This window comes from Ovis canadensis, chromosome 1, assembly GCF_042477335.2.
Source record: "Ovis canadensis isolate MfBH-ARS-UI-01 breed Bighorn chromosome 1, ARS-UI_OviCan_v2, whole genome shotgun sequence".
In the NCBI taxonomy this organism is placed as follows: Eukaryota; Metazoa; Chordata; class Mammalia; order Artiodactyla; family Bovidae; genus Ovis; species Ovis canadensis.
The window spans coordinates 118,737,670-118,764,924 of NC_091245.1; the positions used below are offsets into that span (position 1 = coordinate 118,737,670).

At 45.4% G+C, this 27,255-nt stretch overlaps 1 protein-coding gene across 1 annotated transcript; it reads left to right on the plus strand.

Moving 5' to 3' along the window:
* Positions 1 to 3,686: 3,686 nt before the first annotated feature.
* Positions 3,687 to 26,837, plus strand: MGST3 (microsomal glutathione S-transferase 3). Its single transcript, XM_069547682.1, has 6 exons — positions 3,687 to 4,594; positions 20,943 to 21,066; positions 22,193 to 22,266; positions 23,064 to 23,121; positions 25,692 to 25,764; positions 26,592 to 26,837. Exons 2-6 carry the CDS (start codon positions 20,950 to 20,952, stop codon positions 26,726 to 26,728), a joined length of 459 nt encoding a protein of 152 aa, XP_069403783.1. The 5' UTR covers positions 3,687 to 4,594; positions 20,943 to 20,949; the 3' UTR covers positions 26,729 to 26,837.
* Positions 26,838 to 27,255: the final 418 nt, after the last annotated feature.

The following is a 27,255-nucleotide window of genomic DNA, read 5'->3' on the forward strand; positions in this document are numbered from 1 at the left end:
GATAGCAAAAGACCTTAAACATACGTATTCTCTGACCCTTCCTCTTTAAAGGAATTTAGCCAAAAGGAATAATCAAGAGCGTGCAGACAGATTTATCTACAAGGTTGTACACTGGCTGTAATAGTAAAGAATTGAAAACAAGCTAGTGCCAACACGAGGGGATTGGTATGTCCATGCTGTGAAATGATGTGCAGTCAGTACCAAACGAATGTTGAAGAATGAACTATTCAAGAAAAAAAAAAAGAGTAAATGGTTTATAATTTATGAAGCAGAAAAAGCAGAGACAACAAAAAGTATATACAGTATGATTCCATTTTTGCTTCTTATGGTTTCCTGCCACATTTTCCAAAATGTCTGCAATAAACAAATGCTACTTTTATAAAACAAACACTATTTATATGAGACTACAGATCTCTCCAAGAAAATTAGAGAGACCAAAGGAATATTTCATGCAAAAATGGGCAAAATAAAGGACAGAAACACTATGGACCTAACAGAAGCAGAAGATATTAATAAGAGGTGGCAAGAATACACAGAAGAACTATACAACAAAGATCTTAATGACCCAGATAACCATGATGGTGTGACTGCTCACCTAGAGCCAGACATCCTGGAATTTGAAGTCAAATGGGACTTAGGAAGCATCACTATGAACAAAGCTAGTGGAGGTGATGGAATTCCAGCTGAGCTATTTCAAGTCCTCAAAGACAATGCTGTTAAAGTGCTGCACTCAATATGCCAGAAAATTGGGAAAACTCAGCAGTGGCCACAGAACTGGAAAAGGTCAATTTTCATTCCAAAGAAATGCAATGCCAAAGAATGTTCAAACTACCACACGATTGTACTCATCTCACACACTAGCAAAGTAGTGCTCAAAATTCTCCAAGCCAGGCTTCAACGGTACATGAACTGAGAAATTCCAGATGACCAAGCTGGATTTAGACAAGGCAGAGGAACCAGAGATCAAATTGCCAACATTCACTGGATCATATAACAAATCAAGAGAATTCCAGAAAAACATCTACTTCTGCTTCACTGACTATACTAAAGCCTTTGACTGTGTGAATCACAACAAACTGTGGGAAATTCTTAAAGATATGGGAATAGCAGACCACCTTACATTCCTCCTGCGAAATCTGTATACAGGTCAAGAAGCAACAGTTAGAACTGTTGCTGAAACAGCAACTGGACATGAAACAACGGACTACCTCCAAATTGGGAAAGGAGCATTTCAAGGCTATATATTGTCATCTTGCTTATTTAACTTATATGGAGAATACATCATGCAAAATGCCATACTGGATGAAGCACAAGCTGGAATCAAGATTGCAGGGAGAAATATCAATAACCTCAGATATGCAGATGACACCACCCTTATGACAGAAAGCAAAGAGGAACTAAAGAGCCTCTCAATCAAAGTGAAAGAGGAGAATGAAAAAGCTGGCTTAAAACTCAACATTCAAAAAAACCAAAATCATGGCATCCGGTCCCATCACTTCATGACAAATAGATGAAGAAACAATGGAAACAGTGACAGACTTTATTTTGAGGGGCTCCAAAATCACTGCGGATGGTGACTGCAGCCATGAAATTAAAAGATACTTGCTCCTTGGAAAAAAAGCTATGACAAACCAAGACAGCATATTAAAATGCAGAGACATTACTTTGCCAACAAAGGTCCATCTAGTCAAAGCTATGGTTTTTCCAGTAGTCATGTATGGATGTGAGAGCTGGACCATAAAGAAGGTTGAGGATGGAAGAATTGATGCCTTTGAATTGTGGTGCTGGAGAGTCCCTTGGACTGCAAGGAGATCAAACCAGTTAATCTTAAAGGAAATCAACCCTGAATATTAATTGGAAGGACTGCTGCTAAAGTTCCAATACTTTGGCTACCTGACACAAAGAGCCAATTCATTGGAAAAAAGACCCCAATGATGGGAAAGATTGAAGGCAAAAGGATAAGGGGGGAACAGAAGATGAGAGTTAGATAGATACCATCACTGATTCAATGGACATAAACTTGATTAAACTCTGGGAGATACTGGAGGACAAAGGAGCCTGGGGGTCCTGCAGTCCATGGGGTCTCTAACAGTCAGACACAACTTAGCAATTGAACAACAACAATCTGTGTGATTAAGTACTTATTTGTGTCAAACAGGGATAACTGGGAAGGGAATGGCCAGAATTACTCTTGACTCTTCAGTCATTCCTTCTACCACCTCAGGCTGCCTTTTCTTACATAGAACAGTCACCAAGTGTCTTACTGCTGGCCTACTGCTATAACAAAAATACCACAGTATGGGTGACTTAAACAGTGAACATTTATTTCTCTGAATTCTGAAGCCTGGGAAGGTGAAGATCAAGGTGCTAGAAGATTTAGTGTCTGATAAGAACCTTCTTCCTGGTTCACAGATGGCTGTCTTGGCTGTGTCCTCATACAACAGAAGAGCCAAGGGAGCGATCTGGGGTCTCTTTTACAGGGATACTTATGCCATTTGTGCAGGCCCCACCCCCATGAATGGTTGGATGGCATCACAGACTTAATGGACGCGAGTCTGAGTGAACTCCGGGAGTTGGTGATGGACAGGGAGGCCTGGCATGCTGCGGTTCATGGGGTCGCAAGGAGTCAGACACGACTGAGCGACTGAACTGAACCCTCATGAACTAATAGCTCCCAAAGGCCCAACCCATGAATACCTTCAGAGAGGGGATTAGGTGTCAACGTATGAAATGAGGTGGGAGTAGGGAGGAGTAGGGGAGGGGCGGGAGGAGGGATGGCGGGAGGTAGACCAAAAGACTACAACAAAGAACACCCTCAATCTATGGAAGCAAAGGAGTGGGGAAATGCCCCTCAATAATGTACAAATGCTTTCCTACCCTTTTATTTGCAGTGTTCAATGAAAACTGTTCTTTGCCAGAAACCCTAAAATACAAGGGGTTCCCTGGTGGGTCAAACATAAAGATCTGCCTGCTATGCAGGAGACCAGGGTTCCATCCCTAGGTTGGAAACATCCCCTGGATAACGGAATGGCTACCCACTCCAATATTCTTGCTTGGGTAATTCCATGAACACACAAGAGCCTGGCGGGCTACAGTCCATGGGGTCACAAAGACTCTGGGCAGGACTGAGCGAATAACACCTTCACTTTCCCTTTACTGAAGAAGTTGAAAGCGTGAGACTGGTTGGAAGTTGTTGAGACAACTATTGTTGAGTAACTGTTTTATGAGCCCTCAAAATACTTCCGGGTACGTGAATATGAAAAATTACTTAAAAGGAAAAAAACACCCAACCTAGAGCCTTTCCAAGATCAAGATTCCAACCTTTCTACACCTCAACCTGGAAGCACAGGCTCTCATAGAGAGAGGAAGTACCCCTACATCAAAGACACTAGGGTTGGCTCACATGCGGCGATCCCCTAGTAGGATGTGGTGTCCAGAGTAAAGGGGTGACGGGCCCACTGAAGACACGTGAAACTGGAAACTGGTGCTTTCTGCAGTAGACTGTTCCGGGGCTGAGCTTACAGCACTTTTAAGTAAGCTCCACTCTTTCCAGCTTGACCCAGCCTGCAGCCCTCACTTAAAATCTCACCGCACCATGCCCAGACTAGAGGGCCTAACTGGGGCGGAAATTCGCTGTCAAGGATCTCTGGGTCCCTGAGGCAGTGCGGTCTCGTTTCCGGAGAGCTGGAGCGGGCGAGCGGGCAGTGTGTGTGAAGAGGGGGGCGAATGGGTGCGGCCATCACGCTCGAAGTGCTAGGTGCCCGATTTTGGAAAAACTAACAATATTAGGGAAACACACCGGCTCTAACATCCCTAAACCCTTTCATCCGGTGAATGCAGCAATCTAGGACCGTGAGCGCCTACCCCAAACTAAACGCAGCCAGAACATACGCACCCCTCCCAGGTAACCTCTGCCTGGGCGCCCTCCCACTTCGCGCACGCGCCCTTCCGCCCTCACCGCAGAGCGCCTAGAAGCGAACTACGGTGGCTCTGCTAGGGATAAATTATTAAGGTCCTACCGTGCAGCCTGGGTCGGGAAGTTCCCCTGGAATAGGAAACGGCAACCCACTCCAGGATTCTTGCCTGGAAAATCCCATGGACAGAGGAGCCCGGTAGGCTACAGTCCATGGGGTCGCAAAGAGTCGGACACGACTGAGCGACTTCACTTCACTTCATGCAGCAAATGCAACCCGAGAAATATGAACTGGCTGGGAGAGTTTAGGAAGGCGGCCACGACGGCATTTGCAGAAAGGAACAGATAAATGTATTTGGGGGTGGGAGGGTTATATCTCCCTGGAGAATGAAATGGCAATCCATTCCAGTTTTCTTGCCTGGAAAATTCCATGGACAGAGGAAGACAACCGTAAGGAGGAAGAAAATTTAGACTCTGCCTCAAAACCAGGGGCCCGGGGGTGGTACTCTGAAGTCCCTCTCGGGCACCCGGAGCCCAGCCTTGGGGGTGTGGCCTTGTGCTGCCCGGGGTTGGGGCGGGGACTGCTCCGGGCCACGCCCCACTCTGATAGAGGCCAAGGACGCCGCACCTACAGTTCCGCTGCGCACTACGGTCTGCACCGGGTGAGCAAAGGTGATCCAGGTGAGTCCCGGCCCCTGTGGGCAGCGAAGAGAGTGGGCCTCGGGGCGGGGTGAGGGGGGGGAGCACTTCAGCTTCTGCGCTGGGCACTGCCCATATCTCTGCCATCTCTAGCTGAACCCAACCCTAGCCAGCTTGCTCGCTGGCTCCCTTCTTTTTTCTACTTTTCCAACCCCTTTGCCCTCCATCCTCCCTATGATGTAGTGGGTGGAACGTCTGAGTCAGGCTAGCCTCGCTATCTGAAACTCAGGGAGATTCTCAAGGTCAACGCTTCCTCAGTTACTTCCTTTTTTCTCCCCCGTTCCCTGAGCTGTGTTGACCCCGGGCGCTTTCTTTCTGCCTCCCGGAGCCCACCCGACTTTGCCAACTGCATCTCTGGTGCACAGGATGGGCGCGCAGGGCACTGCAGGAGCAGCTGGCAGTGCAGGCCTGATGGGTGACACAGGTTTTTAAAGTGGCCTGCAAGAAAAGCGCTGCGCCAGCTGCGGCTGTGCATGTGTTGCTAGGAAGTTTCCGGGAGGGCCTCCCAGGGAATTGTGTTTATTTTCCTCCGGCCTCATAGAAACATTTTTCCGTATGTTTGTATTGGAACCTACCAGTGGGTCATTTCCTACCGCCGCCTTAAAGCAAGAGAGGAGGCGGAATCTTGGTTTAGATTCTGTCTTGAATTTCAGAGGAGCCCTTCGTCTGATGTGGATGCAGGGAGCCCTAGGGCCCCAGGGGTGGGGCAGCTGCAGGGCGGTGGAAGGGGCTGGGGGCTGATTGGTAGCTTATTCCCCCATGTTCTGGCTTCTGCTAACACTTTCCTCACTAAGTTTACCGCTACATTGTAGCTTCGGGGACCAGAGTGTGGGAAAAGAGGTAAAAGAAAAGCAGAGACAAAGAGTGTGGGTAGAAGAGCCTCGGGCTTGTGGCGTTAATCCTCTAACAGAGAAAAACGGTTCTCGAGGGAAGGACTCCCAACTGCCCTGCAGATGTGGTTCTTTGCAGGTGCTGTAGACCTGGGCGTGGTCGTGTGGAATTGCCGCAGATGTTAGATTTCTCTGTCCGTGGGAGCTGGAGCAAGGGCACCCCATGGGAAATCTGTAGATCATCGGGAGCCTACAGTTTCTGGGAAGCACCCAAGGTTACTGGTCAAAATTACAGTCTGTGTTTAATTTAGGTCAACCAATTCAGTAATGAGCATATAGTACCATAGTCAGGGAACTGTTTATTCTCACAGAAGTTAAATTTAACTGAGTTTAATACGTTTATATCTAAAATCCAAACAAATACTTTCTGCCGGGAAAGACATTCTGTTAAGCTTCCCTCCTGACACAGTGTTACAGAAATAGAAAACTTTGTCAAGCCATTCCCCACCCCACTCCCAAATGATGTTACTATATATAAAACAGAGATACTGGTAGAGGTACTGTGTCCAGTCACAGAAACCGCATTTTGGGGCTTATTCCATAGATAAGGAACAAAACTGGAGAAGGGCAGTCTTACCCCTTATTTAGACTTAATCCTGCCAGGTTAGGGTTCTGCAGAGATGCAGTTTGTGAAGGAGAACCTCCTAAGCTGGAGAATAGTAAAGGAGCTGAACCTACATGGAGAAATCTGGAATGAAGTGAATGACAAATCAATCTATCAAAAAGTAATTTAGTGCCAGCTGCACAGATAGCAATATCTAAATATATTCCCTATAAAGTGAAGTGAAGTCTCAGTCGTGTCCGACTCTTTGCGACCCCATGGACTGTGGCCTACCAGGCTCCTCCGTCCCTGGGATTCTCCAGGCAGGAATACTGGAGTGGGTTGCCATTTCCTTCTCCAGGAGATCTTCCCAACCCAGGGATCGAACCTGGGTCTCCCGTATTGCAGGCAGACGCTTTACCATCTGAGCCACCAGGGAATCTATATTCCCTATATTTCTATTTAAATATTCTGAATCTGTATTCAGAACAGCCTTGCCAACCACAATTGGTCATGAACTGTTTACCTTTTTTAAAAGCAATATTTGTTTAAAAGAATATACTGCTACGGTTTTTTGCAACTGGTTTCATTAATACTACTTATGAGTGTATTTATAATACTACTTATGAGTATACCATCCTTTTGAAAAAGAAGAATTCAGAAGTTACCAGGTAGGTTACTACTATGTAAAATAGAATTTTTGTGTTGCCCTGTCTGGTGGCTAAGAGGTTAAAGCATCTGCCTCCAATGCGGGAGACCCGGGTTCGATCCCTGGGTCGGGAAGATCCCCTGGAGAAGGAAATGGCAATCCACTCCAGTATTCTTGCCTGGACAATCCCATGGACGGAGAAGCCCAGTAGGTTACAGTCCACAGGGGTCGAAGAGTCAGACACGACTGAGCGACTTCACTTTACCTTACCCTGTCTCTTATGTTGTCTACCTATTTTCCTATGGGGAAGTTATACTACCTTCCAAATATATTTGCAAATACCTTTAAGGATTTTGGCAATTAGAATCATCAATCCTCTGTTACCCTCTGAGTTCTTTCTTGAGTCCACCTACTCATTAACTGGAACTTGTATTCTAATATTTTGATGCCTTAATTCAATCTGTTTTATTTAACAGCCTAAGAAATTTATTTTTATCGATATGCTTTTTTTACTTCTCCAGCCTAAGAAATGTGAATGATTGTGACACAGCTTCAGTCTAAGTACAGACAGGCCTGAAGAGTTAGACTTGCTTCAGACAAGCGCCACCGCCTGTGCAGTTCCTTCATTCAGAGGGACTCTGAATGGAGACTCACGGGAACTCAGCAACTGCTAAGAATTACCTACAGTCCACCCACATTTCTTGTGATGGAAAATCCAAGCGGTGTCAGTGTGACTCAGAGGTTTTTTTGTTCCTCTTCAGAAGTCAGAGCTTAGTTTCACTCTGCCCCTCCGATCCTATATGATGCTAATTAAGGGACAGGCTGTATGGGAATCATAATATAAGAAGTGCCAATTTCTTGCTGCTTTGCTCCTTACAAACCTGTACACCTGAAAGATTAGAGGTTGTTTTTTTTTTTAAATTTTCTGTAATATCTCCTCTGTCATACTGCAGCGCTGCTGCTGCTGCTGCTAAGTCGCTTTAGTCGTGTCCGACTGTGTGCGACCCCATAGATGGCAGCCCACCAGGCTCCCCCGTCCCTGGGATTCTGCAGGCAAGAACACTGGAGTGGGTTACCATTTCCTTCTCCAGTGCATGAAAGTGAAAAGTGAAAGTGAAGTCACTCAGTCGTGTCCGACTCTTAGCGACCTCATGGACTGCAGCCTACCAGGCTCCTCCGTCCATGGGATTTTCCAGGCAAGAGTACTGGAGTGGGGTGCCATTGCCTTCTCCAACTTCAGTGCTAACACTCATTAAAAAGAAAGGAAAAAAAAAAAAAACAAACTTGGACCTTTTCCAAGTTTTTTTCTTCTTGCAATTAGAAAGCTCTCGGGCTTTAATCAGTCACAGACTTGGAGTTAATTATTAGCTGTCTATTCTCGTTAATGTATTTTATCCTCAGGAGAGGGTCTGGGGAAGTAAAAAAGTTGCTCCCCAACCTTGTTGAGAAAGGATATATAGCCAAGGGTTTAGAGCACGACTCTTGAGCCAGACCACCTGGCTGTGTGTGAATCTAGGCTTTCCCTGTGATAGCTGCGTGTCCTGGGCAAATGACTTAACCTTCTCATGTTCAGTTTCCTCATCTGCAAAATGGAGTAATAATATATCATAGGGATGCTGTGAGGATTTAGATGAGTTAATATTGATGTATATTGAGTTAATATACTTAGAACTGTGTTTGACACATAGTAAATAATGTAAATACTAATAATAATGTTATTAATAATCGTTGATTTTCCTACCACTCTTTGTCTAGTCTATATCACTACTCTCTAGCCAACACTGGTCTCCTTTTTCTTCCTTATACAAGTGAAGCCCTTTCCTTTCTCTGCCTCTGTACTTGCTGTTTTCTCCACTATATTCTCACATCTCACATCACATCCTTCAGAGACCTTAGTTCAGTCTCTTCCCCTCCTCCCAAGTTGTCGTCCTCCTTTTGACTCCATTTTCTGGAATGTCAGGACCTCCTTTCTCTGTCTTGGGGACCACTGTGACCCTGCACTGCACGGGGTACCCAGCATGCAGTAGGGGATAACACGGGGAAGGCCTCATCTTGAGGCAATACTGAGGAAGTAAGTAGGTGTGGACTTGGTTAAAGTGAGCATTCCTTCCGATGAAATGGTTTGTTCTGAATGGATTGTATCAAATCAGCTCCCTTGAATGAATTGTTGTTGTTCAGTCTTTGTAACCCCATGGAGTGCAGCACACCGGGTTTCCCTGTCCTCCACTACCTCCTAAAGTTTTCTCCAGTTCATTTTCATTGAGTCAGTGATTCTATCTAACCATCTCATCCTCTGCCGCCCTCTTCTCTCTTTGCCTCTCCCAGCATTGAGGGAATGCGTTGTTACAAGAGTTTTATTCTCTTCTGCATCCCATGACTTCTCCCTATTCTCCCCGCTGTCCTCTGAGGTTGGTGCCCTTAGACCATGGGACATGTTCTGCAGCCTGTCCCTGGGATCACGCCTCCCTGGAGGCTGAGCTCCAGATGGTCCATGGTGGCTCAAGGCTTCTAGGCCAGCACATCAAGGAACTCTCGCCCGTAGGGTCAATTATTCTTGGCTCAAGAATCTGTTTGGGAGAATTCATCACTGCACAAACAAGGGAACCCAGGATTTGTTCAGTCTTATAGTCTAGTATTCTTCGATTCCTGATGAGCTGACTTAGCAGTTCTTCCCAAGGGCAATTCCATTAGGCGAGTGTGTTCAGTGTGTTTTCACGCTGAAGTCAGACTCCAGAGAAGAAGAGAGCAAGTAATTTGCTTTGACCTTAACAGAGTGTGGCTCAGACGGTAAAGCGTCTGCCTGCAGTGCGGGAGACCCAGGTTTGATCCCTGGGTTGGGAAGATGCCCTGAAGAAGGAAATGGCAACCCACTCCAGTACTCTTGCCTGGAAAATTCCGTGGACTGAGGAGCCTGGTAGGCCACAGTCCATGGGGTCGCAAAGAGTCGGACACGACTGAGCGACTTCACTTAACAGAGTATGCCTGTCAGTGCAGGCTCATCCAACATAACCAGGAAGCATTCACTCAGACTTGAGCATCAAGCTGGTCCTTCACCAGCCCCTCTCCTGCTCCCAGCGAGTATAGTGGTATAGCCATGTATCCTCAGCTCTGACAGCTCATCAAAACATTGGAATTAAAACGACACATGTGAGGCTTCCTTATGGCCCTGGGGTAAAGAATCTGCCTGCCAGTGCAGGAGACATGGGTTCGATCCCTGATCCAGGAGGATCCCACGTGACTGCAGAGCAACTAAACCCACTGCCCTACAACTACTGAGCCTGAGCTCTAGAGCCCAGGAGCTGCAGCGACTGAGCCCACATGTCGTAACTATTGATGCTCCACAACAGAGAAGTCACTGCAACGGGAAGTCCATACACTGCAAATATAGAGCAGCCCCCTGCCTGCCACAAGTAGGGAGAACCTGCACAGCAGCAAAGACCCAGCACGGCTGAAAAAGATAAATAAGTATTTTTTTTAATGGCCTGTGGAACTTGAATATTTTATATTCCAAGCTGTAGCTACTTAATCTTCAATGGAATAGATTTGAATCATAGGATGTTTATCTCTTAAAAAGACAGCTCTTCCATTCCCCTGAGTTATAGCTGACTTCCACCTGCTGAGTGTTCTGCTAGCAGTGTTGATGAGGAATTAAAGAATGTGAGAAACTCGGAGAGACCCACTTTATGATCTGCCTCTGCTGTTTGCCTCACTTGAATTAATAGTTGAGACTGGAGAAGTGATGGCCTGCCTATTCAACTGACTTCATTTTTAGCCCTTGGAGAATTGTCTACTGAATATGCAAAACAATTGTGGAGAATAGTTCTTCTTTCCTTCTCTTAACTGTCCATGTCTTCCTTTTAAAATCTAGCTGCCATTTGAAACTTTGACTCTCAAACAGATTTTACCATCTGTTTAGCATAGAAGTTACCAGACTGGCATTTCAAAAATGTAGGATGAGCCCAAAGAAACTTTTTTTCCTCTCCCATCATGGAAATAGAGAATTACTTTTGTGCTACTTCTCTCCAAGCTCTTAACTTTCTCCATGGAGCTTTATATGGGCTCAGCTCTCTTGCCTGGAAATAATTTTGAGGCCTTTTCCTTTGTAGATACATCTGGAGGCAGAAACGAGGCTGGATGACTACTTCATTAAAGGGTATAGGCTGAGTAGACCTCTGGCACAACTTCTGAGTTTTTGGAACCACCTCCCAGTGATAGAAGTCCATTTGATATGGTCAGATGAAGCCCTTTAAGTTACCATCCTTGTATTATTCTCATGAAAAAATACCACATAAAATGTAAAGTAAGGAAGATTGAATTAATAGCACAGGCAGCCAAATAAGGATTTTAATGAAGTCCTGGGGAATGGCACCCAGTCAGCTGTCCGTGCTCTAGCATTGGCCCACTCCTGGTACATTAACAATAATAATAATAATAATAAAAACTTGAGAAATTGCTGTACCGATGGAGAAAAGCAATCTTGAAATGGAAGTAGGGGTTACCATTGCCCACTCTGGCTTTTATTTATTTGTTTGAGGGCAGAGAGAGAGTTGAAAGTTGAAATGCTCTCTCCCTTGAAATATTTGATTGATTTTCATTTAGTAAAAGATAAGTTGTTTTAACTTCATGACTCAAAAGTCATAAATTATTTGAGACTGTTGTTGCCCAATGCTCCAGCTTGCCTTTTGCTCCATTTGCACACGGCTGATTGTGCCTGGGGAATTTCTGTTGGCAGCTCAGAGGGAGTGGAGTGAATAGTGAAGGAGAGCTTTACCCCAGGAGTACTCTGCTGAGTGTAGTTCAGGAAGTTCTCTGATTAATCCTTTTGTAACTGAAGGAACCCCTGCCCCACTGAGATAAGGGGAGTGCTGGCAGAAGCGGGAATTGGAGGAAATAGTAAGTGAAGTATAAGCACTGCAGTGGTGGTGTTTCTCGGAGAGTCAGCCAGTCATTCCTGGAGGAGAGACCTGAGCCAGATAGCATTATGAACCCCATGCATTCAAGCACTGGAAAAGAGCGTATCTTCTAGGGGTGAGACAACACAGCCTCATTTGAGTCCTCAAGTGAGACTTGACGGTGGTGCCTTGTAGCTTTTAAAAAACCCACGCCTATTCACTGGTTGTACCAAAGACTTGTTGCTCCAAGTCCTGCTCCTTCCAACGCAGACGTCAAGGCCCCACCAGTCACCAGGGCACCAGTGTTTTCTGATCTTCTAGAAACCCACTGGTCTGGTCCCATGCCCCATCTGCTTAACTATGCTTCCTAGGTTTTTTCCCTCCAACCTGATATGTGCTCAGAAAGTTATGTTTGGCCAGTAATAAACATTTTGATAAATAAAAAAGTTACAAACAGAAATGCTGCTGTTTAAATATATATATTGTAGGAGTAATTTGGTTTCTAAGGTATTCTCAAAATATGCAAACATCCAAAGGTAGAGCCCAAGGCTGGTGAGGGTCCATCGGGAAGAAAGGCTGCCTGGGAAGGGGTAGGACTCACACAGGCCGTATTGGCGGGACTGGACAGTGGGAGCGAATTCAGGAGGGAGTGCTGCCCGAGATGTATTCCCTTACAGCCCACTTGTCTCTTGACCTTCGACACATGGACTCCACTTTCTACTGTTCCCCTAAAGCCTGGCCGCACAGGGTCCCCCTCACCAAAGTCAAGGGCATATTCTATTCATGATTCTTCACAGAGGGGTCCACTTCTTTTCAGAATTCTTTCTTCCTTACCTTTAGGGTCTCTCCATTTTCATACCTGGAAAGCTCTTTCCATGTGTTGGAGTTGAATCCACCCCAAGGCTCACATGGTTAACGATGGTCATGTTTGCTTTTTAATCAAGCGCCTTTCCCTTTGGAAAGTGATGCTTCCTCTGCTAACACTTAACAGTTGCATACGCTTTCTTCTTCTGCTTATCTCATCTTAGTCCCTTGAGGGAGAAGCAGAAGTATTGAAACGTTACATGGCGTGTAAAGACCCTCTCATAGTCTGGACCTGACTCTCTAACCTTATCTCCAGCTGTTCTCACCGTTCACTGGAGTCCAGGCCTTTCCTTACCCAGAGCCTTTCTTTGCACTTGCTCTTCCCTCTGATTGGAATGTTCTTTTCCTCAGTGTTGCATGTCTGTTTCTTCTACATTCATGTGTCAGAGCAGAGGCTGGCTGCAGAAAAGCGATCTTCCCGCAGATGATCCTGCTGTAGTAGCCCCCTCCCCCAGCCATCCCCTTTTCACCACTGTCTCGTGTGTTCTCTGTAATAGTCACTGCTGAGGACTTCCCTGGCGGTCCACTGGTTAAGAATCTGCTTTGCAGTGCAGGTGATGCAGGTTCAGTTCCTGGTTGGGGAACTGAGATCCCACACGCTGTGGAGCAACTAAGCCTGCATGCCACAACTAGAGAATCTGTGCACCATAATGAAGGGTCCTGCAGGATGCAACTAGGACCTGATGCGGACACACACACACACACACGCGCACACACACAGTCATTGCTCTCTCAGGTTGACTTTGCGTATTTCATGTCAGTCCTCTGTCATTAGAATGTCAGTGTGCTGAGATCAGGGACTGCGTCTTGTCCACTGCTATATTCCAACACCTAAACAGTGCCTGGCATAGAATAGACACTTTGTATACTGTGGTTGAATAAATGAATTAAATGTTCTCATGCTATCCACACTAGGAAATTAACTTCTTCTGTCATTATGCTGTCCACATCAGGAATCTAATAGACCAGCTTTTTGCCAAATTTGAATCTATCCCAAACTATCAGAATTAATTCCTAAGTCAGAGCACATTACTGATTTGGAGAAAAGTCGATATCCTCCTTATTTAAGAGGTATTCACATAGATGGACAGATATGTATACTTGCCAGCACGTATGATATGTCTTTGTATTTGGATCAACACTTAATAAGTGTTCATACCAGATGCTTAGTCTAGCTTATCTCATTTAACTCCTCAAACCATCCTGTGAAGTAAAAAGTATTCTCCAATTTCGCAGAGAAATTAAATAGCATTTCCAAGCTCCCAGAGGTGGGGTCTGAACATGAGTCTAACTGCAGCATTCCCACTGTCTGTGCTTCCTTAGAGTTTCCCATAGCAGAAGACAAATCATAAACAGCATTCAAGTCTGCTAGGAATAAAAACATTCCCAAAAGGATTTCTGCTATTAAATAAGAGACAAGAATTTTCTAAATAAAAAGAAAAACTAATTCTTTGTAAACCTTCAGTTTAATGTTCTCTCAACTGTTTTGACTTAAGTGTGCCAGGAAGCAGTTAACTAGAAGCAAATACCTCTGTAATTACTAAGTGAGGAGAGAATAGAATAAAATAGAGAATAGGACACACTTGTGTCCTATTTCTGCCTTTCCCCAACCCATTTAGCTTCATTTTTGAGAGGAGTTTTAAAAAATATTTGTTTTGGCTGCATCAGGGCCTGGTTGTAGCATCTTTTTTTTTGTAGTGCGGGCTTAGTTGCCCCTTGGCATGTGGGATCTTCATTCCCCAACCAGGGATCAAACCCACATCCCATTGATTGAGAGGTGAATTGTTAACCAGTGGACCACCAGGGAAGGCCCTGGTGCGGAGTTTTTGTACTTGGTTTCTGATTATTGCTATGAGGGAAAAATCTGGAATTGAATATTTGTTTTTTTATCTGCCTCCTTCCTCCAATAGAACATGAACTGGCTGAGGGTAGGGGCCAAATCCAGCGTATCATCTTCTCTCTTACACCAGCCCACGGAGCAGCCGTAGTAGGCACGCAGTGAACCCGACAAGTCAATGAACACGCGCTCGGCCCCATGCAGTGTGAGGGGGTCTGGCTACAGGGGGGCTTGCATGACCAGAGCTTGCTGATTTCCGTGCTCTGTGCTAGAAGCCTGCTTCCTTCTGGATACTCCTGCTTGTCAGATAACCTGTTACAACATGCTGGCTGTTAAGAGTTTGGGAAAAAGGGGCATGTGTGCAGTCATAAGCTATGTTTGCTCTCTTAAAATGGTAATTCAAAATTATAAATTCTTAAATGTTTCCTATCATCATATATTCAAAGTGAAAGTGAAGTCATTCAGTCATTCAGTCATTTGCGACCCCATGGACTGCAGCCTACCAGGCTCCTCTGTCCATGGGATTTTCCAGGCAAGAGTACTGGAGTAGGGTGCCATTGCCATCACCTTTTATCACTGAATCAGAGCAAAGACAGTTAACGGAACATTAGCACACATAGTGTAACCTGATATATAACATTCTTGGGTACTTACTATGTGGCAGGTAGCTTGATGGGTGTTTAGAGACAGTGTCCCTGTTTAGCTTTACAACTACTGTATGAAGTGGGGTAGGTGCCATGATCATCTCCAGTTAACAGGCGAGGAAGTCGAGGCTGCTGAAAGACACTGAGTAATTTTCTTGAGGACACACAGCTAGGAGTATGAGATCCAGGTTCTAAACCCAGACAATTTGATTTCAGAACTGCACACTTACCTGCAAGGCTGTGTACTGCACTTAGTGAGTAAGTAACAGGGTTCAAGCTAAAAGTCAGGCCTGACTCTTTGACTCCATTATAACGTACTGCCTGTTCCTTTGTCTCCTCAGTTACTAATTATTGTCAGACCTTTTTTTTTTTTTTTTGCTGGTTTCTTTTTTAATTTACTAATTTTTAATTGGAAGATAATTGCTTTACAATGTTGTGCTGCTTTCTGCTATACATCAGCCTGAATCAGCTGTAGGTAACGTATGTCCCCTCCATCTTGAACCTCCCCACTCCACCCCTCCAGGTTGTCACAGAGCACCAGGTCCAGCTCCCTGCTCAGCCAGCAGAGTCCCGCTGGCCATCCCTTTCACATATAGCAATGTATATGCTCTAGAGCTAGTTCTTCAGTTCATCCCCCACCTCCTCCCCCCACTGAGTCCACAGGTGTATTCCCTCTGTCTGCATCTCTGTTGCTGCCCTACTGTAGATTGATCAGTGCCATTTTTCTAGATTCCATGTATATTCATTAATATATGATATTTTTCTCTTTCTGACTTACTTCACTCTGTATCAGGCTCTAGGTTCATTTACTTCACTAGAACTCACCCAGATTTGTTCATTCTCATGGCTGAGTCATATTCCATTGTGTGTATGTACCACGGCTTTCTTATCCATTCATCTGCCGATGGACATCTGGGCTGCCTCCGTGTCCTGGCTATTGTAAACAGCGCTGCAGTGAACACTGGGGTCCATGTGTCTTTTAGAATTGTGGCTTTCTCAGGGTATGTGCCCAATAATGGGATTGCTGGGTCATATGGTAGTTTTAGTCCTAGTTTTTAAAGAAATCTCCATGCTGTTCTCCATAGTGAGTGACTTTATCAGTTTACATTCCCGTGAACAGTACAAGAGGGTTCCCTCTTTTATCCTCATTCTGTCTAGCATTTATTGTTTGCAGATTTTTTTTTATCGTGGCCATTCTGACCAGTGTGAGGTGAAACCTCGTTGTAGCTGTGATTCGCACTTCTCTAATAAGTGATGCTGAGCATTTTCCCACGTGTTTCTTAGCCATCTGTATGTCTTCTTTGGAGAAATGTCTGTTTAGGTCTTCTGTTAGGCCATTTTTCATATAACTTTTGGGCATATATTTGCTCATTTTAGACATGCTAGAAAGGTACAAAGGAAAATCTAATTCAGCCATCTAAAAATAACTATGCTTATGATTTTGATATTTTCTTCTTTAATTTTTTCTATTATTGAGAAAACTAAGATATACACTTTGTTGTCTTTTTTTAACCTAACATTCTGTATTTTAAATCTGTTTCACCATCTGAAATATTTCACTATTTTTGATAATTGTATTCTATTTTATGGCCATCTTATTTATTTAGGTAGTCCTTTTTGTTTGGACATCTGTACCATTTATGTTTTTGCTGTTATAAACAGTGCTGAAGTGAATGTCTTTGAACCATATCTGTTGCCTTCCTGATTACTCCCTTAGGATTCCCAGTAGAATTATTGAGCATTTTAAAAATATGAACAGTATAAAGCATACTACCTGCTTTCAGGCTGTTCTCCAGATGGTTCTGTTTTACATGTCCCCCAGAAGCATGTAACGCTGCAAATAACTAACTAAATTTTTATTTGTACAGATCATAAATTTTAATCTTTACAGCTGGTGTGTGACTAACCTTGAAAACTGCATGAAAATTAACAAGTGCTATTATACAACCAAGATAGTTACAGAGTAATCTATACTGGTCATGAAAGTTCAGTTCCAAAAGGACCAATATGTGTCTGTCACCATGTAGAAGGCAAAGTCTAGGGCAGAGTTCCCACCCCACGAACCTTATCTTGCTGGGTAGATATATGGGTTGCTGGTGACACAGAGCAGGTCTATAATCAACGAACCGTGGTGTGCAGTCCGAATGAGTGCTCCTGTCAAAGGGAGGTTTATGTTCCACATATCAGCTTCTCAAGCCTGTGCCCGGGAGCTATCTACTAGCTGCGGGTGGCCCAGCCTTGGGTGTGACTGGTGCTGCCTGGCACACGGCTGCTGTGAACTGAAGTGCCTCCCCTTTCCCAGTGCACACACCCGAACCCACGACAGGTTGCAAGTGTCCAGCTCTCTGTCCTGGATTTCTCAGAAAATAGGGATTCGTCAAATGAAGATTTTTTTTTTTTTTTGGACCCCTCCATGAAGTAAATGGATTCTTTTCTTAAAGAACAAGCTGTAAGCATTTTCAGTCCCCATGGGATTTGTGTCTTCATCAGCTATAGTGAAAGAGCTTTTCTGTGTGCTCTGATCTCTTTCTCCAGGAATTCATACATCCAATTGCTTCCATTGTTTCAGTAGATACCTTAAGGGGGATAAAAAGGAAACTGACATAGGTTAGGCACATACTTGATGCCAGGCACTGTGCTGAGTGGAGGGATCATTTTGAAAGCCACCTGGACGTACAGCTTGCTTCATTTATTCTACAGCTTTCTATAAGCACACACTCTGTGCTTGGCACGGAGGATGCTGGACAGTTGGCTGCTCTCTCTATTCTAGTCCTGATCACGCCAGCTGGGAAGTGCTGGCTGCAGTGCCAGTGAAGCAGGACTCCTCACTGGGTAAAAGTGCGTGGAGGTGTCTGGGCGGGCTGAACAGGCTTGGCTCCAGCACTTGTGCAGGTGTGTCCGTGGCCCCTGCAGGGAGAGCCTCGGGGAGGGCCTCCTCTCTCTTCCTGCCCCTGGCACATTTACAGTTTCTGACCCATTACACCATCTTTTGCAAACCACCTACTTTAGCATCGGACTCTAGGTCCCCCTTAATGTAAATTCTCTGCCCTTCAAAGGTCTTGCTCCTGCTTCTGCTTGCCCCCACCCCGATTCCTTTTCCCCCAGTACCTATCACCACAGCAGCGTGTGAGGAGATGCACTTTCATTAGGGTGTGACTGCCTGAGCATGTCCTCCAAAATGGCATTTATATTTGGAAGAGGAGCACGGCAGTAAACATTAATTTCTAATTACAGATTTTCTTAAACATTTATGTATTAGTTATTTATTTGACTGCACTGAGTCTTAGTTGCGGCATACAGGGTCTTTAGTTGCAGCGTTAGAACCCCTATTTGCAGTATGTGAGATCTAGCTCCCTGACCAGGGATCGAACCCGGGTCCCTTGCACGGGGAGCATGGCGTCTTAGCCAGTGGACCACCAGGGTAGCCCCAAATTGCAGATTTTTGAGCAGTTGCCTTTCCAAGTTCATTGCCAGCAGTAGAAACATCTGCTCAAAACTCTGTCCTGCCACCTACCTTCTTCTACCCAAACCCTTACAGGCCAGAGAAACAGAGGCCAGTGATTTGGCCACAAATTTGAATGTTTTGCCAGGGCTAGTTGGAGTATTTGGGGGGAAATTCTACAGCCTGTTCTGGTCTTAGCTCTGCCTTCACCTCGCTACGTATGCCTCTATTTCCTTTTCTGTAAAATGGAACTTATGGGATTTGGGGGAAGATTACAAGCATGCCGAAAAGTCACAAGGTGACCCCAGGCTGTGAGGGAGCCCAGCCTGCCATCCAAAGCTGAGGTCTGAATGGACTTTCAGCTTGGAAACTTTGACCTAACCAGATAGGGAAGTAAGTCGTTCAGTCGCTCTTTGCAACCCCATGGACTATACAGTCCGTGCAATTCTCTAGACCAGATTACTGGAGTGGGTAGCCTTTCCCTTCTCCAGGGGATCTTCCCAACCCGGGGTCTCCCGCGTTGCAGGTAGATTCTGTACCAGCTGAGCCTGACCGTATAATTCTTAAACAGGCAGCTTTTGGCATAGTCAGAGATAGCTTCATTTTCAGTAGGGTGTTTGGCCTAGACGTGTTGAACTCCAGGGTAATCAGGTAGTCATGTTTATTTTAATTTTCAAAGAGGTGTTTGGTATTCACTCCATATTTTTGTTTTACTATCTACTACTAAAGCTTTCTCCCCAAGCTGATTTTCTAAACTCTGAAAATGACTAACTCTAGAAGCGAATGAGGGCAGGGGAGCTTGGAGGGCAACCAGAGACTCCTTGCTCTCTGCAGCCACACGTGATGGCCCAGGAGAGGCTGACCTGGTGGTGACTTCGGTGCTGAGTCATGGGAATGGCCCTTTGCAGAATGTGTCCACAGTCCCAAAGAAGAGGGTGGTAGGTACCCCTCAGCACGCAGCTCCAGGTGAAGAAAGAATATAGCAAGGGAAACTGATGGAAATTATTGTGAAACATGGTGAGGAGTGAGCAGATTTTAGGATTTTGTTTTCAAATGTTATTTTGCAGATTCAAGGGAAACTTAAACTTTTAAAGAGCTGAGCTGTTTACAGGCCCCAGATTCCACACTGAGAAAGATGCTGTGACTGTAGTGTCAATTCAGCTCTGCATCGTCAAGTGGAATTGAAAGGGGACATTGGAACCTAATTGGAATCTAAATTTGAATCCCAACTCTGCTACTTTCTCTTTTAGACCTTTGGAACATTACTTAACCTCTGGGCATTCTTTGGAAGATGGGGAAAATACCATCTGGTAGGGTTGTTAGTGAGGATGACTGGAAACATTTTGGAGCAGGGTAACCCTCCCAGGTTTATGCGAGAGATGGTAGCCAGACTGTTAGCAGGGATGGAAGCTCTAGCTGAAGGCAGAACACACACAGGAGCTGTCGGCCTGCGGCATCCATGCACGTGGCGGGCCAGCGGCTGAGAGCTCGGGAAGCGTTGTCGCTCTTTCTCTGTGTGCTGCCGTGCTCTTTGGACATCTGGTGATAAAGATCAGAGAGGTTGGAGGTGCACCAACTACTTTGAAATTATTAGAGCTTCTTCCCAACCACCAAGTTTTCTTCTCCTTGGCCTTCCTTCTTTCCCTCCTGGGGCAGGACAGGAACTCAAAGAGCTGAAACTGCCGAATACTGAAAAATGCTGAGATGAGCTTTTTTTTCCTCCAAACATTTCATTAAGAAAATTTTTCAAACATGCAGAAAAGTTGAAAAAATTGTACATTTATCGTACATATATCTAACACAGGTTCTAGAATTAATATTTTGCTATATTAGCTTATATTGTCATTTTTGATACATTTCAAAGTAAGTGGCATTACAGGCACCAGGACACAGCATGGGGTTAGTTTTGAAGTATTGATTTGACGAACACCTTGGGTTCTCCAAGAGCTGCTCAGAGCCCCGTTCTGCTTTCGAAGCACTAAAAACAATGCCTTCCCTTCCAGTGCGATGCTCCTGCAGCTGTGCTAGCGCGTGCCTCAGGATCCAAGGGAGGCCTAGAGGTTCCTGCCCTCAGAGTGTCCCCCATGCCACCAGACAAACGAAAGCCTGGAGTCATCTTGCACTCACTGGTTTATACCCCGTTTCTCTCTCTCTCTTTCTGTTTTTCCCTTTTCGTCTGTCCGTCTCCTTCTGGTAATCTTTTAGCATTTTGCCTTATGAAATATTTCTTTAAATTGTGGTTTTTAGTGGCCAGACCATCCTGTGGCAATGACCCCTGCAGTGGTTTAGATAAATCTCACAAATGCAGTGTTGATCAAAGGAACTCCAGCACAGAAGAGCATGTGATCGTGAACTTTTCTGCACGTATACTGCAGACGTCAGTCATTTTTTTAGAGATTCTGCTGGGTAGTTAATATCTCTGACTACCTCTTAGAGCCATCAGATCACTCACACCTCTTTTCCGTCTATAGGGATACACTTGCTGGTAACAGAGCATTGCACTCCTGAGACCTCCTGTGGCACAGCGCCCACGGTGCCGGGCGGCACCCTAATGTGTTCTTTCTCCCACAGAGTCAGGATGGCCGTGCTCTCTAAGGAATATGGTTTCGTGATTCTAACTGGTGCTGCCAGCTTCTTGATGGTAACTCATCTAGCCATCAATGTTTCCAAGGCCCGCAAGAAGTACAAAGTGGAGGTGAGTGGGAACACAGTGGTGCCCTTATAGGCGTGTCGGGGGCAAGAACCTGTTTTCAGCCACGGAGAGAGAGGTGGGATGCTAGTGGCGCTGGCGCTGTCCCTATTAGAAACTCTGCCCCTGTCTGGCAGGAGCAAAGAAAGGAATACAGGCCCCTGCTAGAGAGTCACTTTGGCCTGGTTTCCCTTTTGTCTCTTCTGTAGAAAAACCAGGTGTGCTTTTGTCTGGAGCTCTTTGCTGGGAGGAGAGTTATTTCCTAAAGGAGGTTTAGCAGGGAACTCCCTGGTGGTACAGTGGTTAGGACGCCATGCTTTCACTGCTGAGGGCCTGGCTTCAGTTCCTGGTTAGGTAACTAAGATCCCACAACCTTCGAGGTGTGGCCAAACATAAATAACATTTTAAAAGGGGGGGTTAAATAGCAGTTGTTTCCTGGTGTGCCAGTTTAAAATGATGTCTTCTGGTGATTTTCCTGTCTCCCGAGTAGCAAAGAAGCACGTGGTGCCACGGTTATCCCGTGCTTGGACATTAAGACGTAGGGGGCAGGTCTACTGAATGCTTCCTTTAGTTCCAGCTCATCTAGAAGGGATAATGACTGAAGCGATCCCTGGAGAGCAGCTTGAAATGTCTACTCTGTTGAATAATTATAACTGGGCTCCCTAAGTAGAACTCCTTTTGAAGTTCCCATGTCTAGTTTCTTTTTGTCAATGCATACATCCATTACCATTCTCACACACAGTTTCGGTTCCCCTAGTAAGGGAACCTTAAAGAATGTGGTATCTGATTGACTGCTGGCACGGAGCTGTCTCCCAATTGCTGCTCATAGTGTATCTCAAAGCCACCAGTGGCGGCATAATGTCAACGAGAGCACTGAATTTCGCGCATGCTGCCTCCATCCCTTGAATGGCACAGACATACATCCTTGTTCTGGATATTAATAGACCCAGGCTGAGTCTGCCTCTGAGAACGAGACCTCTCTCACTGCATGTATTTAAGCAGAAATTGAATGATCATCTACCAAAGTTATGACAGAAGATGCTTTGGGATATATTGTCTTTAAGGCTGATTTTAATTCTCAACACTGAATGCTACTCTTGACCATATGATCACACGCACTTTGTTTTCACAGTATCCTACCATGTACAGCACTGACCCTGAAAACGGGCACATCTTCAACTGCATTCAGCGAGCTCACCAGAACACGTGAGTGCTGGCCCGGCTGGGCCCCTGAGACATCTGCAGAGTGGGTGCTTTCTGTCCTACACTTCAACCCTTGGTTTGCTGAGTAATTGCGATGATGGTCATGGATACTCATTAAAAGTATCGTAAAATGTGTTTATGAACAGATTAAATATTAAGCAGAATTAAGAGTTGTTAGGATGGTGAGAGACTGGATAAAAGTTTTCTTTCCATTTCTTTTTTTAAATTGAAGGTGATTTACCTTGTTGTGTTCATTTCTGCTGTGTTATTTTCAGCAAGGTGATTCTGTTACACCTACATTCTTTTCCATGAGGGTTTTCTCCAGGCTATTGAACACAGTTCCCTGTGCTATACAATAGGACCTTGTTGTTTATCCATTCTGCGCATAATAGCTGACATCTGCTAACCCTAACCTCCACCCCCTCCTTCCCCCAACATGTCTTTAAAACTACAGCACTCTTCTGCAGTATTTGCAACAAGTCTTCTCTAAACTGATGCTGAATGTCCCAGCCTAGGGCTGAGCGGCTTTGAGCTCTATAAGCAAGTGACTCTGATTCACCTCATCACTTTGTTAGCTTTGAGGCCTTGGATTCACTGTCTTCTGAGTTACCTCTAATGCCAAGCAAAGCAAAAGAAGGTGGATGATCTTAGTGGTCCGGCCTTCCGCCTCTACTCAATGATTATTTTTACTCTCAAATTTCTAACTTGGCAAGTAAGAATGTAAAAAGTTCTTAGTTTTACATGGACATACTTAAGTAGGGTGCTTTTCTTAAAAACAAGTTTTTTTCTATCCATTCCAGGTTGGAAGTGTACCCTCCCTTCTTATTTTTTCTAGCTGTCGGAGGTGTTTACCACCCAGTAAGTACTGAGCACGCACAGCACAAGTGTTTTTTGGGGGGTGCGGTGGGGGTGGTAGGTAGACGAGGGAGGCATCTAATTAGATTTCGTAGATTTAATTCACTGAGCCTTTGGGGAGAGAAGAGGAAATGAACATTTAATGAACATCTTTGATGTCTAGGCACCACATATTTTTAAAGACTTAAATTCTGTTACTTCTTACAAGAAGCTTCCCTTGATGGCTTAGAGGGTAAAGCGTCTGCCTGCAATGTGGGAGACTCTGGTTCGATTCCTGGGTCGGGAAGATCCCCTGGAGAAGGAAATGGCAATCCACTCCAGCACTCTTGCCTGGAAAATCCCATGGACAGAAGAGCCTGATAGGCTACAGTCCACAGGGTCACAAAGAGTGGGACACAACTGAGTGACTTCACTTTCACTTTCACTTCTGACAAAGTTTCTTAAAGCAGCTAGAATTTTTCCCATTTTTTTTTTCAACAGATGAGAAACCTCCTGAATACTGTATAACTTTCTCAAGATCAAATAACTAGACTAAAAAAGTCATAATTTGAACCCAGGACTATCTGCTCCTGTTCATGTTTACCGAGTTTTCCTTTGCTGTGTTTATTCAGGCAGCAGGAAGTTCCTGGACGCCTGAGGTTACTGCAGCGACCAAAACAGGCAGAGTCCTGGTCTCATGCACTGACTCTTAGCTGGGGTTACAGACGAGAAAGTAATGCAAGTATTGGGTTGGCCAAAGAGTTCATTTGCGTTTTCCCACATGGCTTATAGAAAATCCCAAACAGACTTTTTGGCCAACCCAATACATGATGTCAGTTCAGTTCAGTCACTCAGTTGTGTCCGACTCCTTGCGACACCATGCACTGCAGCACGCCAGGCCTCCCTGTCCATCCCCAACTCCTGGAGTTCACTCAAACCCATGTCCATTGAGTCGGTGATGCCATCCAGCCACCTCATCCTCTGTCGTTCCCTTCTCCTCCCGCCTTCAATCTTTCCCAGCATCAGGGTCTTTCCCAATGAGTCAGTTCTTCGCGTCAGGTGGCCAAAGTGTTGGAGTTTCAGCTTCATGCACCGTGTAGCATGTTAGAAAGTGGTGCACCCCACAGAGGAAGCACAAGCGGGCATGGTGGAGAGGGAATGCTGGGGGCCAGTGCTGAGGGGCGCAGTCAGGAGGGGTTCCTTGCTGCGAAGGTGACACTTAGGCAGTTGGGAGGGAGCATGTGCCTCCAGACACCCCCAGGCGGGGATGGGCAGGGGAGGCCCTGGAGCAGGAGCCGGTCTGGTCTGCCTGTGCGCAGTGAGCAGCACAGCTTCGGCGGTGGACAGAGGGTGAGGGCAGGGCTGAGGGGGCACCTCGGCGCCTTGTAGGCTGCTGTGGTCCTGTGAGCCCTAGGTTTGGTCTGCACTGCACCTTATCTAAATAAAGCAAGGTTCTCTGGTTAGTTGCTGTTTGGGTCTTGCTTTGGACAGAAACTTTCCTTTCAATGGGCCAAATGTCCCCTCCATTGGGTTGTGACCAGAGGACCGGTACCTCACATTTTGGGTTCTGAGACTTCATAAGCCTCTGCTCCTGTCCTGCACCCCAGGATCCTGTTCCTTGAGCTTAGTTCTTTAAAAATACTCTGAGACTACTCTGAGGACAAGTGCCTAATGCAGCTCCTGGGTTTACAGAGTAACCTAATAGAGGCTACAGACCTCCTAGATAGAGACATATGTGCCTGGGTGTTTATTGATAGTTGTTTCATACGCCTACCGATATTTAACACTCCCTAAAATCATGGAAACAAACAAATAAAAACCCTGAAGTAGGAACCTCACCCCACTGATGACAGTGCTGAGTTGGAAAGATGCTTGAGGACTGTGGCACCCAGTGACTCACGTCCTCACCTCTTCTCTCTCCTTCTCCCTGGCCTCCTTTGGACCACATGGGTTGTCACCCCAGGAGGGCGGCCAAATGGAAGGATTTTTCCATCTCTCATGAGTTTTTCCTCTGTCTTCTGAAGGGTGTTGGAAACAGGGAGACTGTCCCCCCACAAGACTGCATTTTCTGGGGTTCAGAACACAGCACCCTCTGGCTTTTTCTGGGCGAGCCCCACACTTAGGCGTAGGGCGCAGCATAGCCCCTCGGAGCTCTCTGGGGCCCCTCACTGATGAAGCAGCACTCAGCAGCGGAGCACCCAGGCCGCTGCCCACAGCGCTGCCCCCAGCCCTGCCTCTCCGTTGGCTTCCTCTCCTGCTGCCCTGCAGCCCCTAGGCCTGCCTCTCCAGAGCACAGCCACCGTGCTCTAGCACCCTGACTCCTCCAGGGCAAGCCCGGCGGTTCCTGCCATCCCACCTCCCGAGGAGCAGGCCAGCAGTCACCTCTCAGGTCTGTGAGCAGTGCACAGAAGGATCACAGTGCTTTGATTCTCCTGACTGAAAGCAATTTCATTCTACCCTCACTTTGGTAGGGAGTACTTTACCGTATCTGTGAAATCGCTAACTTTTTATTAAAGTGTGTAATCAATCCTCGATGTCAATAAACATCTGCCTGTTTCTTGAATGCAAACGCTGACAGAGCCCTTCTATTTTAGCGCATAGCTTCTGGCTTGGGCTTGGCCTGGATCGTTGGACGAGTCCTCTATGCTTACGGCTATTACACTGGAGGTAAGGACATGCTGCTGTCTGCCAAGGAAACAAAGTTAAAATCCTGCACTACTGCACTTCCTGCTTAGCAAGGCTTTTCAAAAAGCAAAGTACCTTAATTTACTTTGTCTTTCTGTAACTGGATAACCAAGTTGTAGCTATCAAAGTAACTTGATAACCAAGCTGAGAGATTGGTTATCTTCTTTACTTTTGTTAACCTTTGAATAGAATTTAATAACAAAGCTCATTTTTATTGAACGTTTTCAGTGTGTCTGTTGCTGTTCCTTAGAACAGCATAGCATTTACATAGAACAGCATAGCATAGCTGTTCCTTAGAACACTATAAACGACCTCAGCATATGTCGTTTAGCCCTATAAGAATTCCATGACATAGACAGTATTAATATATAGATGAGGACACAGGCTTAGAAAGATTAAGACAGAGCTACTAAGTGTAAACTAGAAAGCCAGGATTCAAACCCAGGCACGCAGACTTTAGATCCCCTGCTTCTCAGCAGTACTATAAATGGTGTTTCTGAGAGACGAGTGGGGAAGGGACTTTTCTGGCTGTGCTTACCTTTCGGAAGAGGAAAAAGGTTCCCAAAGATCCTAAAGCAAAGGTGCTCTAATTATTATCCTATAATTCGTTTTCAAGTCCAATACTATTGTGACGCTTTACATGCAGTATCTGACAGTTGACAGCTTAGGCTAAAGAGTTGCCTGACCTCTTAAGACCAAGTGGTCTAATGTATGACCCCAAGTGCCTTGATAGAATGGCTGGTGGATGTTGACAGCATTGTAATTGTGGAGCATCCCCAGTAACTTCTGTTCTTTCCTCCTTTTTTTAGAACCCAGAAAGCGGCAGCGGGGAGCCCTGAGCTTCATCGCCCTCATTGGCCTCATGGGCACCACTGTGTGCTCTGCCTTCCAGCATCTTGGTTGGGTTAGAACCGGCTTGAACAGTGGGTGCAAGAGCTGCCATTGAAGAATTATAGGGTTTTTGGAAACTCTCATTCATTTTGAGTGACTTTTATTTTCAGTTACATTTTTTTTTTCTTAAATAAAATCTTCGCTGGCATGAGCCTCCTACCTAACCCTGACTCTATCATTTAATTCTTTTTGAGTCTTTATCTAAAATATAAGTATCCTGTTCCTACTAAATGAGCGAGGGGCCACAGGTATTAAGCACCCCTTCTACCCTGCCAGAGGATCTTTACTTAAGGTATGAGCTGAGAAAATGTCTAATTGTGAAAATATTTGTAATCATGCCCACTGAGCCACCTGGGAAGGGCCCCCACAATCATAACATGGCAGTGAAAACCTGAGGCTTGAGGGAAAGTCTTTTTGTGCTAGTTGGGATATAAGATTCTCTTATCACTTGCTAATATATAGAATGACAATAGGATTTTAAAAAATATCTCCTGAAGATTGCTTCTAATAGTTAAAAACTGAACGTGAAGTTGCTCAGTCATGTGTTACTCTTTGCAACCCCACGGACTGTAGCCTACCAGG